General features: G+C 48.8%; 1 protein-coding gene across 1 annotated transcript; it reads right to left on the bottom strand.

Moving 5' to 3' along the window:
• Positions 1-16739: 16739 nt before the first annotated feature.
• CLDN3 (claudin 3) lies at positions 16740-18635 on the bottom strand. The gene has a single exon (XM_049903274.1). It carries the CDS (start codon positions 18405-18407, stop codon positions 17745-17747), a length of 663 nt encoding a protein of 220 aa, XP_049759231.1. The 5' UTR covers positions 18408-18635; the 3' UTR covers positions 16740-17744.
• Positions 18636-19620: the final 985 nt, after the last annotated feature.

Below are 19620 nucleotides of genomic sequence, written 5' to 3'. Positions count from 1 at the left end.
AGGAAGGTCACGGGGCAAATTCCTGCCCTCTGGGAGGGTGGGACAGGGTGTCAGCTGTGCAGGGGGCCGGGTGGGGGCTCCTGGAAGATCCCTCAAGGTTTCCCGTGGGGCTGTCCCTAGGAGGCCCCTACCTGACTTCCTGCCTAGCGTCCTCCCGTTTTGCCTGGGTTCTGTAAATTTTGAACCTGAGTTTATTAAGCTGCTTCCATGTGCCAGGACTTTAATATACATTATCTTGTTTAATCTGCACAGCAACTGTTCCCACGTGGGAATGGTAATCCCCAGGGGCCTGTTAACTGGTGCGTCCCCTCCCCTCATGACTCACCCAGCTCCTTGAGAACATTGGTTCCTTCCTCCCTTCATTCAACAGTCAACACTTTATTGGAGTCTCTAATATGTGCCAGGCACCTTTCTAGACACAGCCGTGAACACAGCAGCAAGCAAATGAACTAACCACACCACGTGGTGGATTGTGTGCTGTATTTCCATTCTTCAGAGCCGGTGAGGAGGCTCTGGGGACCAAGAATAGAAGGCAAGGACCGCATGCGATCATCTCACTTCTCTGGTGTGAAGAACATCTCTGGGGTACCTTTCTGCCGCCCCACGCCCCACCTGGCTCCTCCTCCCCTCCAAACATTTCCCCAGTCCTCAGGTCCACTTCTCTGCTCCACGTGCTCCCGCAGGCCCCTGCGTACAGCCGGGGTTGCCAGCACCTTCTGCCTCTAGACTCAAGTGTGTTCCCAGTGACAGCCTCCTCACAAGCAGTTTCTTAAAGCGGGCAGGGTGAGGACCCCTTTCCTTTAAGAGTGACGGGGTGATGGTGGAGGAAGTTTCTGTGTGTTGAAACCCAGCACCCTCCTCTCCTGTTGAGAAACACCAGTCCAGTCTCCCCTGCCTGACTTTTGGAGCCTTTATTGAATGCTACTATGTGCTAGGCACTGGGGATACAAGGATGAGCGAGGTCGGCTCACAGAACGTGCAGTCTGGAGGGTTAGGTACTGAGTAAACATGCAAAGGAAGGTGGTTCTCTGAGGGTAGAAAACCAAGACTCTGACCTGGCCCTGGGGTCAGGATGGTGGCTCTGAAGAAGCAAGGCTTGAATGGAGATCTGACAGGTGAGGAGGGGCTAGCCAGGTGCAGGGGTCTTGGGTGGGGGAGGGTATTCCAGAGGTGGGACACCATGTGCTACCCCCAGCCATCCCAGTTCCCAAGGCAGAATCTTAGTTTTTTTTAGGTTTATCTTTAATAAATTCTTAGATTTTTATTGTGCTTTAGATGAAGTTTTACAGAGCAAATTAGTTTCTCATTAAACAATTAATGCACATTGTTTTGTAACATTGGTTGCCAACCCTACGACATGTCAACACTCTCCTTTTTTAAAAAAAATTATTGTGCATTAAGTGAAAGTTTACAATTCAAGTCAGTCTCTCATAGAAAAACTTATATACACCTTGCTATGTACTCCTAGCTACTCTCCTCCTAATGAGACAGCACACTCCTCTCCACCCTGTCTTCCCCATGTCCATTCAACCAGCTCCTGTTCCCCTTGACTTCTCATCTCGCCTCCAGACAGGAGCTCCTCACATAGTCTCATGTGTCTACTGGAGCCAAGAAGCTCACTCCTCACCAGTATCATTTTCTGTCTTAGAGTCCAGTCCAATCCCTGACTGAAGAGTTGGCTTCAGGATAGTTCCAATCTTGGGCTGGTAGAGGGCCCGGGGATGATGACCTCTGGGGTCCCTCTAGTCTCAGTCTGGCCATTAATTCTGATCTTTTTACGAGAATTTGAGATCTGCATCCCACTATTCTCCTGCTCCATCAGGGATTATCTGGTGTGTTCCCTGTCAGGGTAGCCATCAGTGGTAGCCAGGCACCATCTAGTTCTTCTGGTCTCAGGCTGATGTAGTCTCTGATTTATGTGGCCCTTTCTGTCTCTTGGGCTTATAATTACCCTGTGTCTTTGGTGTTCTTCATTCTTTGCTCCAGATGAATTGAGACCAATTGATGCATCTTAGGTGGCTGCTTGCTAGTGTTTAAGACCCCAGATGCCTCTCAACAAAGTGAGATGCAGAATGTTTTCTTAATAAACTTTGTTATGCCAGTTGACCTAGTTGAGCCCTGAAACCATGGTCACCAGACCCCTCTACCTGCTACTCTGTCCCTCGAAGTGTTTGGTTGTATTCAGGAAACTTCTTAGCTTTTGGTTTAGTCGAGCTGTGCTGACTTCCCCCGCACTGTGTGTTGTCCTTCCCTTCACCTAAGATAATTCTTGTCTACTATCTAGTTTTTTTTTTTTTAATCTAGTTAGTGAATGCCCCTGTCCCTCCCTCCCCACCCTTGAAACTATCAAAGAATGTTTTCTTCTGTGTTTAAATCTTTTCTTGAGTTCTTATAATTGTGGTCTCATACAGTATTTGTCCTTTTGCCACTGACTAATTTCACTCAGCATAATGCCTTCCAGATTCATCCATGTCATGTTTCTGGGATTCTTTATTGTTCTTTATCATCATGTAGTATTCCATCATGTGAATATACCATAATTTGTTTATCCATTCATCTGTTGATGGGCACCTAGGTTGTTTCCATCTTTTTGCTATTGTAAACAGTGCTGCAATAAATATGGGTGTGCATATATCTATTCGTGTGAGGGCTCTTATTTCTCTAGGATGTATTCCAAGGAGTGGGATTGCTGGATCTTATGGTACTTCTATTTCTAGCTTTTTAAGGAAGCACCAAATCAATTTCCAAAGTGGTTGTAACATTTTGCATTCCCACCAGCAGTGTATAAGTACTCCAGTCTCTCCACAGCCTCTCCAACACTTGTTTTCTTGTGTTTTTTGGATTAACACCAGCCTCATTGGGGTAAGATGGTATCTCATTGTAGTTTTAATTTGCATTTCTCTGATGGCTAATGATCGTGAGCACTTCCTCATGTATCTCTTAGCTACCCGAAGGTCTTCTTTGGTGAAGAACCTGTTCATATCCTTTGCCATTTTTTAATTGGGTTATTTGTCTTTTTGTTGTTGAGTTTTTGCTGTGTCTTGTAGATTATAGATATTAGATGCTGACTGGACTTGTTGTAGACAAAATTTTTTTCCCAGTCCATAGGTTGTCTTTTTTGGTGAAGTCTTTGGACGGGTGTAAGTGTTTGATTTTTAGGAGCTCCCAGTTATCTAGTTTCTCTTCTCGTGTTTGTGCATTGTTAGTAATGTTTCGTATACTGTTTATGCCATGTATTAGGGTCACGTAGGTAGGACAGGGGCCATTGAGACAGGATGACAGACATCTGTGCAGTGAACACTGCTGCCTGAGGGCTGTGTGCTGTCCAGTACCCAGCCTTCTTCTCACCCCTATGGCAAATTTGTCCCTGCTTAATATTCTGGAATTATGGCCCAGTCTCAAGAGGACTGAAGTTAAACTTGTTTCCAGCTGCTACTTTGGAAGGATGCTGCTTAAAGGGTGGAAACTAAGATGAATTATAAAAAATAATGTAATTGAACGTGTAAGTTTGTGGACTAACAGTCACAATTCCCGCAGTGGTATACACGTGGGTCCACAACTGACTTTCTTTCTAAGTCAACAATCAATAATTCACTCAACAAATATTTTACTGTTAACAGCTGGTAATGCCCAGCATGATATGTAGAGCTGGGGATATGGCAATGACATGGCCCTGTTCTTCAAGCCAGGGGTCCCTGGGTGGCGCAAACAGTTAAGCGCTTGGCTACAAACTGAAAGGTCGACAGTTCAAACCCACCCAGAGGCACCTGGGAGGAAGGGCCTGATGGTCTGCTTCCGAAAGGTCACAGCCGTGAAACCCTATGGAGCACCGTTCTGCTGTGCACGCGTGGGCACCGTGACTTGGAATTGACTTGACGACAACTGGTTTGGTTTTAGCTTTGGTACTTCCAGGAATTTAAACTCCAGTGGGGGAGACAGGCCATAAACAAATAAATATTTAAGTACAAATTGTGAGAACTTCAGTGGGGGTGGTGAGGTTAGGTAGGGTGGTGTCATGGATTAAATTGTGTCCCCCCAAAAATGTGTATATCAATTTGGCTGAGCCTTGTTTCCTGGTATTGTGATTGTTCACTGTTTTGTCATCTGAGATGATTTTCCTTTGTGTTGTAAATCCTATGATGTTAATGAGGGGGGATGGGCAGCAGTTGTGTTGATGAGGCAGAACTCAATCTACAGGATTGGACTGTGTCTTGAGCTGGTTTCTTTTGGGATATAAAAGAGAAGCGAGCAGAGAGACAGCGTTACCTCATATCACCAAGAAGCAGTGCTGGCTTCACCAAAGAAGACATTCAGGCATCTAACAGATACATAAGGAAATGTTCATGACCATTAGCCATTAGAGAAATGCAAATAAAAACTACAATGAGATCCCACCTTACCCCAACGAGGCTGGTGTTAATCCAAAAAAACACAAAATAATAAATGTTGGAGAGGTTGTGTAGAGACTGAACACTTATACATTGCTGCTGGGAACGTAGAATGGTACAACCGTTTTGGAAATTGATTTGGCACTTCCTTGAAAAGCTAGAAATAGAACTACCATATGACTCAGCAATTCCACTCTTTGGAATATATTCTAGAGAAATAAGGGCCTTCACATGAATACATATATGCACACCCATGTTCGCTGCAGCACTGTTCACAATAGCAAAAAATGGAAACAACCAAGGTGCCCATCAGTGGATGAATGGATAAATAAATTATGGTATATTCACATAATGGAATACCACACAATAATTAAGAACAACAGTGAATCTGTGAAACATCTCATCACATGGATGAATCTGGAAGGCGTTATGCTGAGTGAAATTAGTTGCAAAAGGACAAATATTGTATGAGATCACTATTATAAGAACTCTGGAAAAAGTTTAAACAGAAGAAAATATTCTTTGATGGTTACGAAGGTGGGGAGGGAGAGAGAGGGGTATTTACTAACTAGATAGTAGACAAGAATTATTTTAGGTGAAGGAAAGGACAATACACAATATAGGGGAAGTCAGCACAACTGGGCTAAACCAAAAGAAAAGAAGTTTCCTGAATACCACCAAATGCTTCAAATGCCAGAGTAGCAGGGATGGGGCACTGGGGACTATGATTTTAGGGGACATCTAGGTCAGTTGGCATAACAAAACCTATTAAGAAAACATTCTGCATCCTACTTTGGTGAGAGGCATCTGGGGTGTTAAACACTAGCAAGTGGCCATCTAAGATGCAATAATTGGTCTCAATCCACCTGGACCAAAGGAGAATGAAGAACACCAAAGGCATTATGGTAAAGATGAGCCCAAGAGACAGAAAGGGCCACATAAACCAGAGACTCTATCAGCCTGAGGCTGGAAGATTTAGATGGTGCCTGGCTACCACCCATTACTGCCCTGACAGGGAACACAACAGAGAATCTCTGATGGAGCAGGAGAACAGTGGGATGCAGATCTCAAATTCTTGTAAAAAGACCAGGCTTCATGGTCTGATTGAGACTGGAGGGACCCTGGAGGCCATGGTCCCCAGACCCTTTGTTAGCCGAAGGTTGGAACCATTCCCAAAGCCAACTCTCCAGACAGGAATTGGACTGGACTACAAGATAGAAGATGATACTGTTGAGGTGTGAGCTTCTTGGCACAAGTAGACACATGAGACTATGTGGGCAACTCCTGTCTAAAGGCAAGATGGGAAGGCAGAGGGGGACAGAAGCTGGTTGAATGGACGTGGGGAATACAGGGTGGAGAGAAGAAGTGTGCCGTCTCATTAGGGGGAGAGCAGCTAGGACTACATAGCCAGCTGTGTATAACTTTTTGTATAAGAGACTGAGTTGATTCGTAAACTCACTTAAAGCACACTAAATAAATAAATTAATTAAAAAAAAAAAGAAAGAAAGCAATGCTGGGAGCAGAGTACGTCCTTTGGACCTGGGGTTCCTGCATGGAAGCGCTCCTAGACCAGGGGAAGATTGATGACAAGGACCTTCCTCCAGAGCCAACAGTGAGAGAAAGCCTTCGCCTGAAGCTGATGCTCTGAATTTGGACTTATAGTGTGCTTTACTGTGAGGAAATAAATTTCTCTTTGTTAAAGTCATCTATTTGTGGTGTTTCTGTTACAGCAGCACTGGATGACTAAGACAGGTGGTAAGGAAAGGCCTCTGGTAAGATGAAACCTGAAGGACGTGAAGGAAACAGCTGTGCTAACAGCAGGAGGGAAAGTGTTCCAGGCAGAGAGAGCAGCAGGTGCTAAAGGCCCTAGGTGGCAAAGACCTTGATGTGTTAGAAGAACAGAGGGGAAGGCAGTGGGAGCTGGAGCAGAGGGAGCAAGGAAAGAAAGGCAAGTATGAGGTGGGAGAAGTGAGCTTCAGTTGATCCAAGCTGGGGATAATGGTAGGGAGTGGAGGGAAGAGGAGTGAACTGGGCAGGAAGAAAAGGAGAGGAAGGAATCAGCTAGAATACTGCTGCAGTCGTCAGGGGGGACATGACAGGAGGTGCTGGGGGTGACCAAGGAGATAGAAGTAGAGAGATTTGAGATATCTTTTGGACTTAGAATCAACATGATTTGGTGAATTGGATGGGCAGGAAAGGGGAAGGGGATGGTGATGAGGGAGAGGGAGAAATTAAGGCCAGGTCTCAGGTGTCTGGACCGTTCTAAGTGCTTTATCTCCATTAACTCATTTAATACTCATATTGGCTCTGAGAAGGTATATGGGTTATTTATAATCCCCTCTTTACAGGTGGGAGCCCTGGTGGCGCAGCGGTTAAGAGCTTGGCTGCTAACCAGAAGGTTGGCAGTTTGAACCCACCAGGAGCTCCTTGGAAACCCTAAGGGGCGGTTCTATTCTGTCCTGTAGGGTCACTATGAGTTGGAATTGACTCGACAGCAATGGGTTTGAGTTGGTTTTGGTTTTCTTTATAGACGAGAGAGTCAAGCCACAGAGAGGTTAATGAATTTCCCCAAGTCACACAGTTTGGAAGCTGCTGAGTCATGATCCAGTTCCAAGTGGGTGAGATCCAGAGGCTGTGCCGTTAACCCCTGCTCTCTATGACTGCTACCACTACCACTAACCACTGCCTTCTACTACCTCTCTGGATGCATGAGTGTAGGGCTCAGAGGTCCCTGTTAAACCATGGGAATGGTTGAGCTGATCAAAGGAGACAGTGCGTTTCAGGAAGAAAGCCCAGGAGCGAGGACACTTGCAGTCAAGTAGAGGAAGACTCCAGGAGGGAGACTGAGAAGAAATGGGCATCAAGGGAGGAGGAAGGCCAGGTGAGGGTGGTGGTGCAAAGTGCAGGACACGGAGGATTCTGAGGAGGAGGAAGGCCAGGTGAGGGTGGTGGTGCAAAGTGCAGGACACGGAGGATTCTGAGGAGGAGGAAGCAGTCAACTATGTTGAAAGCTGCAGAGAGTGAATAAGACCCGGATCCAGAAGTGACCATTGGCCATGGCAACCTGGAGACCACTGGTGACTTTGCCAAGAGCAGCTTCTGTGGAGTGGTGGGCGCGGGGCAGGCAGGAATGGCTGGCTGGCTTGTGGGCGGTGAGACGGTTAAATCAGGGTGAGATGACTCTTGAGAAGGTGAATAAAGAAATGGGGTGACATCTGCTTCGGGACAAGAAGCCAAGGAAAAATCTTTTTTTAACATATGGGTGATATTAAACATATTTATATGCTCACGTGAAAGATAACGTATAGAGGGGCCGAGCTTCTTGATAATGCAGGAGAAAGGGGTTTCTGAGGGATCTTTTTCTATCAGTACAGAAGATGTATTTATTCTCTCTCTTTTTAAAACCATTTTATTATAAAAAATTTCAAACATATGTGGAGGGAAATAGAATAGTATAATGAAACTCCGTGTACTCGTCACTCAGCTTCAACAATTATCAACTCCCGGCCAATCTTGTTTCATCTATGCCTCCCCTCATCCCACCCCCCATGCATTATTTTGAAGTAAATCTCAAGCATCTCACCATTTTTTAAAGATTTCAGTATGTTTCTCTAAAAGGTAAGGCCACCACCCTTTTTAAAAACAAACCACAATATCATTTACATACCTTAAAAGGCAATCATTCCTTAATTTTATCAATTATTCAGTGTTCAGATTTCTAATTATCTCATAAATGCCATAAACTTTATTATTTTATTAATTTTTATTGTGCTTTAAGTGAAAGTTTACAAATCAAGACAGTCTCTCATACTAAAATGTATATACACCTTGCTATATACACCTAATTGCTCTCCCCCTGATGAGACAGCACACCCTTTCCCTCCACGCTCTGTTTTCGTGTCCATTAGGCCAGCTTCTGACCCCTTCTGCCTTCTCATCTCCCTTCCAGACAGGAGCTGCCCACAGAGGCTCATGTGTCTACTTGATTCAAGAAGCTCGCTCTTCACCAGTATCATTTTCTATCCCATAGTCCAGTCCAATCCCTGTCTGAAGAGTTGGCTTTGGGAATGGTTCCTGTCTTGGGCTAACAAAAGGTCTGAGGACTATGACCTCCGGGGTCCTTCTAGTCTCAGTCAGACCATTAAGTCTGGGCTTTTTATGAGAATTTGAGGTCTGCATCCCACTGCTCTCCTGCTCCCTCAGGGGTTCTCTGTTGTATTCCCTGTCTGTTGTGTTGTAGCCGGGCACCATCTAGTTCTTCTGGTCTCAGACTGATATAGTCTCTGGTTTATGTGGCCCTTTCTCTCTCTTGGGCTCATAATCACCTTGTGTCCTTGGTGTTCTTCATTCTCCTTTGCTCCAGGTGGGTTGAGACCAGTTGATGCATCTTAGATGGCTGCTTGCTAGCGTTTAAGACCCCAGACGCCACTCTTCAAAGTGGGATGCAGAAAGTTTTCTTAATAGATTTTATTATGCCAATTGACTTAGATGTCCCCTGAAACCATGGTCCCCAAACTCCTGCCCCTGCTACGCTGGCCTTCGAAGCGTTCAGTTTATTCAGGAAACTTCTTTGCTTTTGGTTTAGTCCAGTTGTGCTGATCTCTCCTGTATTGTGTGTTTTCTTTCCCTTCACCTAAAAGAGTTCTTATCTACTATCTAATTAGTGAATACCCCTCTTCCTCCCTCCCTCCCACTCTCATAACCATCAAAGAATATTTTCTTCTCTGTTTAAACTATTTTTTGAGTTCTTATAAGAGTGGTCTCATACAATATTTGTCCTTTTGTGACTGACTCATTTCACTCAGCATAATGCCTTCTAGATTCCTCCATGTTATAAAATGTTTCACGGATTCATCACTGTTCTTTATCAATGCGTAGTATTCCATTATGTGAATATACCATGATTTATTTATCCATTCATCTGTTTGGTGGGCACCTTGGTTGCTTCCATCTTTTTGCTACTCATAAACTTTATTTTAATGGTTTGAATTAGGGTACAATTAAGGTCCACAATTGTGGTCGGCTGATATGTCTTTTAAGTTTCTTAACCTATAGGTTCTCCTTACATCTCTTTTTTTCCTTGAAAAATCATTTTGTTGAAGAGCCCAGTTGTTTGTCCCACTGAGTTCTCCACATTCCGAATTTTGCTGATTGCATTCCTTTGTTTAATATGTTTCCTTTGCACATCCTGTGTATTGATAGTGGATCTAGAAAATTGATCAGATTCAGGTTGATTTTTTTTCCCCCACACTACTTCACAGGAGATATTGCACTTTGTTCTTTTTTATGGCAGCAGAATTGTACTGGTTAGGACACTTTTGGCTGAAAACCCCGAGTCGAACTGGCTTAAGCAATAAGAAAATCCTGTCTCCCACAACCAGAGGTCTAGAGGAAGGGGTGAGTGGGTCCCAAGGAGGGGACAGTTACTGGACGAAGGTTTTCAGGGGTCTGGGTACCTTCTCTCCAAGTTGATGCCCTCATCGTTGGCTTAATCCTCAAGCTTATTCCTTTGGGGTTCATGTTGGCAACAGTGTTCAAGGTGTCACCACCAGGTATGATAAAATCCAGGGAAGACAAAGATGGCCTCTTTCTTAGTGTGGAAGCCCATCCCTGCAGCCCCCCAACAAACCTCCCCTCATGTCTCCTTGACTGAAACAGTCACATGTCCACCCTACACCATGACTATCAAGGGAAAGAGACCACGGCTCAGTCTAATCAGGATTTACCCCAGGGCTGGGTCTAGGGTGTAGGGTCTGTGTGTTGCAGTTGTCTATTGCTACAGAAAATTAATATCCTATGGCAGCAACAAGGGGCTCAAACATAGCAACTATTGTGAGGATGTTGCAGTATCAGGCAATGTTTCCTTCTGTTGTACATAGGGTGCTATGATTTGGGACAGACTCAACAGCACCTAACACCAGCGACAATCCTTGTATGCTGTTTGAGTATTTCTGACATAGTTTGTTACCTAAAATTGGGATTACCGGGTCTAAGAGTATTTTATATCTCTAAGGGACTTTATTTTTTTTCTAGAAACAAATTGCCTTCCAATGGGAATGATAATAATAGTACCACTATTCACTCAATAATTGTTATTAATTTCTCTCATACTTTCATCAGTATTGAATATTACCAGAATGCTGGTTGTTGTCCCCAAATCCTCTGTGGCTCTGGGAGGCTGACCTTTATAGACTGCAACTTTCGTGTCTTCTGGCCCGTGAGGATGAGAAGGAGTTGGGCTCTTTGTTTCTCCTGTTCCCTCCCTGGTGTGCCACAGCTCCAGCTAAGGTTCTGTCCGTCTTATTAGGGTTACTTTCAAGTAACCCTTTTTCCATGGCTCTGTCTCTCAACCTGGCTCCTGGAGCTTGGTCTCCTCCCCTTATTTTTTCAGGCTTAGGGGTGGTAATAGCTCCTATTTTTAGTTCCTTGATTCCTCAACATTTTTTACCAAATTCCTTACCTGTCCCTACACCTTTCTGTACATTGTCCCTTCAATAAAGTCCCTTCAAAATCCCAGCATGCTGTCAGCTTCTCACCAGGCTTTTGATGATACAACTGGTCTTTACACTGTGTCAACCTGAAAGAAATACAAAGTCTTGTTTAATTTAGAGAAATTGGAGAAATCTCATGCATATGAAAGCTGGACAATGAAAAAAGAAGACAAAAGAATTGATGTGTTAGAACTGTGTTGGTGAAGAACAATGAATATACTGTGGACTGCCAAAAGAACAAATTGATTTTATAAGAAATCAACCAGAATGCTCCTTACTTTGGACTTGTCATCAGGAAAGACCAATCACTAGACCAATCGTGGTTGGTAAAGTAGAGGATGAAGGCGAGGAGGCAGGCCCCCATTATGACGGATTGACACAGAGGCCGAAACAATGGATTCAAATATAGCAACGGTCATGAAGATGGCGCAGGACACGGCGACGTTCTGTTATACGTAAGGTCACCGTGAGTTGGAGCAGTTCAACACAACTAACGTCAACATGAGAAGTCTCATTTAATAAAGAACTTATGCATCTTTCTACATGTTAATTAGCAGGTCTTTTTATAATTACTTCTCCTTTGCCTATTTTTCTCTTGGATCTGTACTTTCTCTCTTATTGATTTGGAGGGATTCTTTTTATATCAGGTATATAACCCTATGTCTGTTACATGTGATGCAAATATTTTCTTACTGTTTATTGCTTGTCTTTAAATTTTGTTTATTTTTCTATGCCAATATTTTATATTTGCATACAGTCGAATCTGAAAATATTTTATTCCTTCTGGGTTTTGTGTCATGTTCTGGAAGGCTTTTCTCACTTCAGTATTATAAAGATATTTTCCTACATTTACTTCTAGCTCTTTCATGGTTTTGATTTTTATGTTATACCTTTAATCCATCTGGATTCCCGATGAAGTATCAATCACCCAGTGATGGTCAGGATTTGGGCAGAAGGAAGGTGGAAAGAATAGGGATGGTAAAAGGTGTGGAGGCTGGAACCACAGGGTATGTTTAGGGGAACAGCTCTAGGTGGCTTGAGTGTTGGGTCTGGGAAGGGTATGGTGAAAGGCCTGGAATACCAGGCTGAGCAATGTGGTCTGAATTGTAACTCCCCATTGCTACGTACTTTTTTCAACCTTCTTTCTTATGGTTCCTGGATAGGAATTTTCTGCTTCAACCAGGTTGGCCTCCTAGTTACACCTATGTATATAATTTTTGCCTACATCCTGGCCTTTGGCCATTCAGTGACTCCTGCCTGGAAAGCCTTCCCCTCTTAGCTCTGCTCATCTGAAATCTACTGTAAGGATCAAATCAATGCAAAATCCCAATATCCATCCAGTTCTGTTCCACTTCTTACATGCAGTGCTTCTTCCTCTGGACCTGATCACCAGAGCTGGGGCAGATCTCACAGGCTGAAGGGCATGGTCCTCCAGACTGCCAATTCTGCCCAGAACTTCAGATTCCAGCTGCATACTTACTTGGGGATCCCCATAACCTCCTCACTTCTGACCTGCTTGCTACGAATTCGAGAGTTTCCTCTATCCCCTTCAAGATGCCATACATCTCAGGGTCCCCAAGTTCCCCCATACCCTACTTCTTACCTCCTGGCTCCCACTAGTCCCTTGAGTTTGCTGGAGCTGACAGAAATCAGGAAAGCTTGATATATATGCTGTACTCATGATTACAGTTTAATACGGCAAAAAGGATACAAATGAAGAGACGCTAGAGCCAGGTCTGGCAGTGTTGCCAATATGGAGCTTCCATGTCACAAAAAAGTGATCAATGTCTATTACCAACCAGGAAACCCATGGAGCTTCCATGTCCAGAGCCTTTATTGGGGTCTCCTTACATAGGCGTGACTGATTAAATCAGTCCCCCTCCCCTGAGATAGGTCTTTCTGGCATGGCCAGTCCCCACCTGAGTCACCTCATTAGCATAACCTGATAAAATTTAGATAAATTCCAAGGTTTTAGAGGTTATCTCTCAGGAGCTAAGGACAAAGACCAAATTCTTTTGGCGAAGTTAAATTCTTTACCCCACACCTACTTATTTTCAGGACTGGGTTCAGGGACCTCTCCACGAAGCTTTCCCAGACTGTGATAGCCCTTTGTGACCTTCGAACTCTTTTAGGACCAACCTGATGTTTCTCGATTGCACATAAGGCCCATCTGCTTCTTCTCCAAGTCTTACCTCATGCGCGAATCTTCTGTCCCAAGTGTCAGCTCTGGGCTGGGCACTCTGCTAGCTAGGCATTAAACCAAAAAAATCCAGTTGCCATCCAGGTGATTCCAATTCATGGTGAGCCCATGTGTTGCAGAGTAGAACTGCTCTCCACAGATCACCGGGCCTTTCTTCTGAGAAGCCTCTGAGTAGATTCGAACCGCCAACCTTTTGGTTAGTAGTCAATGTTAAATCATTTGTGCCACCCAGGCACCCTAGCTAGGCATTAAAAAAAAAGCATTGGAGCCTGGTTATTTGCAGGGGGCAGCAGGGCCTGAAGCCCATCTCATCACCCATGTCAGCCCTGGTTGCTTCCTTGTGTGGTGCCGACCTTGAGGGATTCATGTGGGGATCAAATACAGTGGGAGAGTGTCCCGTCTTTTACAGATCAGGGTTAGAGGTAGCAAGGGGCTTGCCCAAGGGTCCCAGTGAGCACCAGAAGCCAGCGCTGTCACTCTGTTAACGTGCTCTGCAGAAGACGCTCCTCTTGGCATGAATGACCTTTAATGGAGCCCTGGTAGGGGAGGGAGAAGGAAGGTACTGTCTGTTCTCCCAGGCCAGCCATAGACCTTGAGGGAAGCACAATAAATGCGGCGTTTGTTTGATAAAGCAGCTTGGCTTTTGGTCTCTGGCAGAAGGAAGAGCTGGAACAGGTGTGGCAAGACCAGGGAAGCCTGTGTCACACCAGTGGGAGGTGGGGTGAGACAGAGCTCCAGGGCCTGGCAGGGGGCTCCAGTGCTGTGGATTTTGAAGAAATTCGGGAACTTTCTCAGGACCTCTGCCAACTCCGTCATGTTCCCAGGCTCCTGCCTAGGCTGAATATACCAAAATATTAATGATACAAACTCATTTGATTGCACTCCTGCTGTGTGCCTACAGTGCCAGATGCTTCTCATGCACAGAGGCATACGCCTTCAGACTCTCCTCCCTGCGCTGGCCTGTGGTGGGTGCTGCAGACAGAGAAGCTTAGGAGGGGCCGTGACCTCGGGAGATGACCTTCTTCGTGACAGGAAGCAAAACCACCTTATGGTGTAGTGTGTGCTATGGTGGGGTGAGAACAGGCTGTGTGGGAGGCAGAGGAGTGAAGTACAGGTTGATATTGTCATGCCGTTTTGTAGGTGAGGAGACGGAGGCTCAGAGGAGCCAACTGCCTTGCTCACCTAGTCACTTTGGTTTGGCTACTTTTCCTCTGTATGTGGGTGATAGGGATAAAAATGAGGATGGAAAAGACAAGTTAGAGGGGCCCCCGTGGATCGTCTGGTCCAGCTTCCTTCCTGAAATGATGGGGAAACTGGGGTCCCCAGGGAGAAAGGAATTGCTCATTCACACAGGAAAGGAGTAGCTGAGGAGTGTCTAGAAACTGGGTTTCCTACTCCCAGCCAGACCCCAATGCTTTTTCCTCCCCAGCTATGGGAAGACCTCCTAGGGACCCTTCCCTGGACCCCTCAGCTTGTGGGTTATATGCTTTGGCCTCTGCCTCCTCTGCTCGGCCCTAGACTCCAGAAGGGATAAAAAGGGGTTCAGTTAGGACAGACCCTGCAGCCAGGCATGGATGTGTATGTGGTGGGCAGGGGTGACAGGAAGGTGTAGGATAGATCACCACCTCCCAGAGGACCCAGGGGCATCCAGGCTTGGAGAGAGCCCAGGAGCAGGGGAGGGGCTGTAGCCCCAGAGCCCTGCCTCCCCAGGAGTGGGTCTGTCTCCCTTCTCTGTGGCATCCCTCTGGCTTGGGAGTGCTAGGGGGTGGGCTAGAATGCACAGGTTGGCCCCGGGCTGAGTGTAGCTGGAGGGATGGTGTCCAGGCTGATGGTAAATGAGTAACCCTGCTCCTGCCTCCAGGGCTTTCTGGGACAAAGGGGCCACACTGTGCCCATCAGTTCTGGCTTGGCCCAACCTGTCTCCCAGGCTCTCCTGCACCAGAGACTGCTGAGGACGAGGCAGTTGCAACCCCATGGCCCTCTGCTCCTACCCATCCTATCCCAGACAGGTAGAGAGCATTTTTCCTCTCAGTTCCCTTCCCCTCACTGAGTCTTCCTTGTCTCTATGCCCTCCTAGCCCTTCTCTGACCCCTCCCTCACTGAACTCCCTTCCCTTCACAGAGCCCGCTCCTCCTCCCTCATACCACTCCTCCTCCCTCATACCGCTCACTTCCTCTTCCCCCCACCCCCTCAGGGGACCCTCACTCCTTCACTGACCCCTTCTCCCTCTTGCTGAGCCACTCCTCCTCATTGAGCCCCCCCAGTCCCCTGTCCCGCCCAGAGTCCCCTCCTCATCACTGAGTCCCCTCCCCCTCACTGAGCCCCTTCTGAGCCCACACCCCCTTTTCTCCTGCTCTGTAGGATCCATCTCTATGGTCATTCCCCTTGACTGCATATTTAATTTTGCATCTCCCTCCCTGTTTCCTAGCAGAAGAAACCCTTAGGCTGAGGGACTGTAATCTCAAAATCAGGTCTTTTCCTGGAATTTTAGAGAAAATGATCTAAAGCTAGGGTACACTTACTATTAATAGCAACCTACTTCCTCTTTCTTGGGTCATAAGGGGTGACTCCATGCCAGTGTTCTGTACCTAGAAGGAGAATCTTTCTGGAGCTAAGCGGAGGGTCTACGTGGTATCCTACCAAGACATCTGGCTGCCACAGGGACCTTTCGATTTAGCTTGGGGGGGCAGATACTGTAGGCAAAAAGACAGTAATTTAGAAATAATTTCAAGTCTTGCCAACCCTCAAAGACCTCTCCTGTGACCCTAGCTCCCCCTCAAGTTGCCAGCCTTGGCCCACAATTCCCTTTTTAAGCAAAGTCTTGGACGCATGGTCTTTGTGGCCCATTGTTAGATCTCACCTCACCTCCCACTGGCTTCCTGGTGTACTGCTTTGGCCCCAGGCCTCTCGCTAAGGCCACCAGTGACCAGCTTGATGTTCTTAATGTCACTGCCACTCCTCAGGCCTCTTCTTGCTTGACCTCTTCCACAGCCTTGAACACCACTGCCAACACCCACCTTCTTGAAACCTTTTTTTCTTTTGGTTTCTAGTGACCTCATCCACTCCCCTGGTTTCGGTTGTCATCTATATGCTAACAACTCCCAAGTTTATTACTCCTGAGTTTCAGATCTATGTATTTGTCCTCCTACTTCCTGGACGTCTCTACCTGGATGTCTCAAAGGCTTGTCAAGCTCTATACATTCAACATGGAACCCTTCATCTTCTTATCAACCTAGTCCCCCATGCCCCCTAATTTGGTAAAGGGTGCCACTATCCTGTCAGTGGCCTAAGGCAGAAAACTTGGGGTTACTCCCGAGTCTTCTCTCTCACCCCACACATCCAACTGACTCTCAAACCCTGTTCATCTTGCTTCCTTACCATCAGGCCCTGCCCCCAGCCCCACTGTTCCTGCCTTACCACCATGGCGGCATAGCCTCTTAGATGGTCTCCCTGCTTCCACCTCCCCCTTGCCCCCCCCCCACCCCACTCCAGGAAAGGTTATTTTAGAGCCTAAATCTGAACAGGTACTTCCTTTCCATGACTTCCGTCACAGACTGAGGTCCAAAGCCCGGCACTGTGCACACAAGACTCTACAGGACTTGGCCTCCACTGAGCCCCGGGCCTCATGGCCACTTCCTCTCTCCCTTTGCCATCCAGCCCTGGGGAATCTCTCACTCCCTGAGCATGGCAGCACACAGGCCCCTCTTCTCACCACCCATCCTTGGAGCACCTTCTCCAACACATTGTTTACCTCCAGCATTGGGTGCCACACCCCATTTGAGTCCCCTCTTTCCCTCCCATGAGGTTCCCTTCTACCTCTTGCAAGAAGATTCTGCTCAACTTGGGTTTTGGTGGTGTGTTTTACAGAAACAATGGGTCTTTTTGTTTTCTTTTTCCAAATATGAAATCACATTATCAAATGTACTCTCGGGTGTGCAGCTGCGCTCTGGAGGATCCATCGGCTGCTCAGTGCTCCAGTCGCAAACCCAAATGGCACCTCCTTAGAAGTGGGTCTCTGACACCGCCTCCCCCACCACCCTCTGCCACAGGGCTGGAAGTGCTCTCCGTCTGTCTTTCTACATCGGGCCTTGACCATGAGGCCCCGAGTCCTCAGTGAATAGCTAAGAGGCGCCACCTAGCTCAGTTTACATGCCCACCTTCCCGGGTACTGAACCCCTGGCCCTCGCCAAGCAGGAGAGCGGTATGTGGCCCAGGGAGTTACGGAGGGGCGCTCTGCAGTAAGGTGGAGGCCTGTCGGTGCTCGGACAAGGAGGCGCCGGCAACTGCAAAAGGAAACGCTTTTATTGAAAAATATCAAGTAGCCAGTTTCAAGGCTGCCGATCGCCGGCTTTCGGGCTGTGGCCTGGCTTTGGAAAAAAAAAAAATAAAAAATTTATGGGGCCGTGGGCAAGTAGCGGCGGCCACGCCAGCCTCTAGCTCCAGAGGGGCGAGGTTTCAATGTCCCTGCGGGTTGGTCCCTGAGTCCCGCAGTCCTGCTCCTCCGGCCTCGGAGGGGTGGCGGCTGGGGAAGGGGGCGCCGGGCTGGGCCCTCTGGGTCTAGAGGGGCTGCCTGGCATCTAGGAGTGGGCTCGTCTCCGAAGCAAGGCTGACCCCGGACGGAGTGGGCGCTCCAGCTGGTGGGAGAGGGTCTCCTGGCGCCTCCCCTCAGACGTAGTCCCTGCGGTCGTAGCCGGTGCCGGTCGTAGTGCCGGGCCCGGTGGAGCGCGGCGCGGAGTAGAGAATCTTGGGGGGCGCGTACTTCTTCTCGCGCGGCGGGCAGGAGCAGCAGAGCAGCGCGCCCCCCAGCAGCTGGAGCGCCGAGGCCGCCCAGCCCACGTACAGGGCAGCGCCCAACTCGCGCTTCTGAGCGTCGGGCACAAGGGCGTTGTAGAAGTCCCGGATGATGGTGTTCGCGGACCAGGACACTGGCACGAGGGTGAGCACGGCTGACAGCAGGAAGAGCACGCCCCCCACGATGGTGATCTTGGCCTTGGCCGTTTCGTCCTGCACGCAGTTGGTGCACTGGGCGCCCACGAGCGCAACGAGGAGCGCGAAGGCGGCCAGCAGGATGGAGACCACGATGAGCGCGCGGGCCGCCTGCAGGTCCTGCGGCAGCGCCAGCAGCGAGTCGTACACCTTGCACTGCATCTGGCCGGTGCTCTGCACCACGCAGTTCATCCACAGGCCCTCCCAGGTGATCTGCGCCGTGATGATGCTGCTGCCGATGAAGGCCGTCACGCGCCACATGGGCAGCGCGCAGCACAAGATGGTGCAAAGCCAGCCCAGCACGCCCAGCGAGGTGCCGGCGATCTCCAGGCCCATGGACATGGCTGCCGCGTCAAAGCTGGGTCCGCCGGGCTGCTCCGGGTGCCGAACAACGGGGGGCGGAGGCCGCGGGACCGGGACCGGAGCTGCGGCGTGCCAACGGACGGAGGGTCAGACGGACGCACGGACGGCGCGCGCTAACGGCTCGCTCTGCAGGCTGGCGCGGCCGGCGCGCCAGCACCTGTCTGTGGCTTTGTGGGCGGGCGGCGGCGACTGGGCTGGCCCGGAGATGGGGCCCGTGCGTCTTAACTCCGCGCTCCGCGCTCGGCGGGGGCGGGAGGGGCGGAGCCGTGCGCTCCCTGGCCGGGGACAGTGACGTGGCTCCCACCCCCCTCGCCTTCCCGCAGGGCCGGGAAGGAAGGACTTGGCCCCGAGTGGCTCAGGGCGCAGGGGTCCTGGGGTGCTACGTGGGCGGGGCCTGTGCCCCTGCGCCCTCCTTCCCCCCGCCCTAGTCCCCCCTGCTCAGGAGCGAATTCTCCGGGGACGCCGGAGGACGGGGTGCTTGGAGGATTCGGAGTGTAAACCACAGCTTGTTTGACCCTACCCCATTTTGGGGCGCCGTTGGCGCGGGCAGGGTGGCAAGGACGCGGGACTGGAAGGGCCCTCATTTGGGCAGGGCTGTGCTATTTCTTCTGTGCTATGAATCGGAATCGACTCGACGGCAGTGGGTTTGGCTTTATTTATTTATTTTTTTTTTTGGTGCTGTTTTCCGAAGTCGTCGGCGGCCCGGGAACAGCGCACCTGCTCCTCGGTCCCTCGGGCCTCGCAGGCAGCACCAGCTACCACTCATGGGCGGCCTGATACAGGCCCGCGGGGTTGTCCGGCCCTGGAGGTTCTGGACTCCCCAAGTCAAGGGCTGCCTGCAAAGGCGCCCAGAGATGGCCCTGCGCCCAGGGTACAGCTCGAATCCTCCAGCCCGCTCCAGCTCCGCTCCCTCAGCCTTTATCCTTTGTAGTGAGCCCGATCCCTTTAGCTGAGCCGCGCTCCACTCCCAGGCCTTCTTCCCACCCAGACCCTCCCCTCACAGAACCCGTGTCATCCCTCTCTCTCAGCCCTAGTCAGTGCCAGGGTCCACCTTAATGAAGGGGTGCTGAAAGAGGTTTGATCCAGGCAAAGGTGGGAAGTTCGAACATTGCCTTCAATACCTGGGCTGCCCTCACCCCTTGCAGAGCCCTCCGAAGTGGAAGCCCCAGTCCTCACAGAGGCCCTGGAGGCT

This window comes from Elephas maximus, chromosome 12 (genome assembly GCF_024166365.1).
Source record: "Elephas maximus indicus isolate mEleMax1 chromosome 12, mEleMax1 primary haplotype, whole genome shotgun sequence".
NCBI lineage: Eukaryota > Metazoa > Chordata > Mammalia > Proboscidea > Elephantidae > Elephas > Elephas maximus.
This window is presented reverse-complemented; position numbering and strand designations above follow the sequence as displayed.

Bases quoted from the DNA above. Each gene is read 5' to 3' on its own strand.
- CLDN3 (XM_049903274.1), bottom strand. From the start codon at position 18,407: ATGTCCATGGGCCTGGAGATCGCCGGCACCTCGCTGGGCGTGCTGGGC.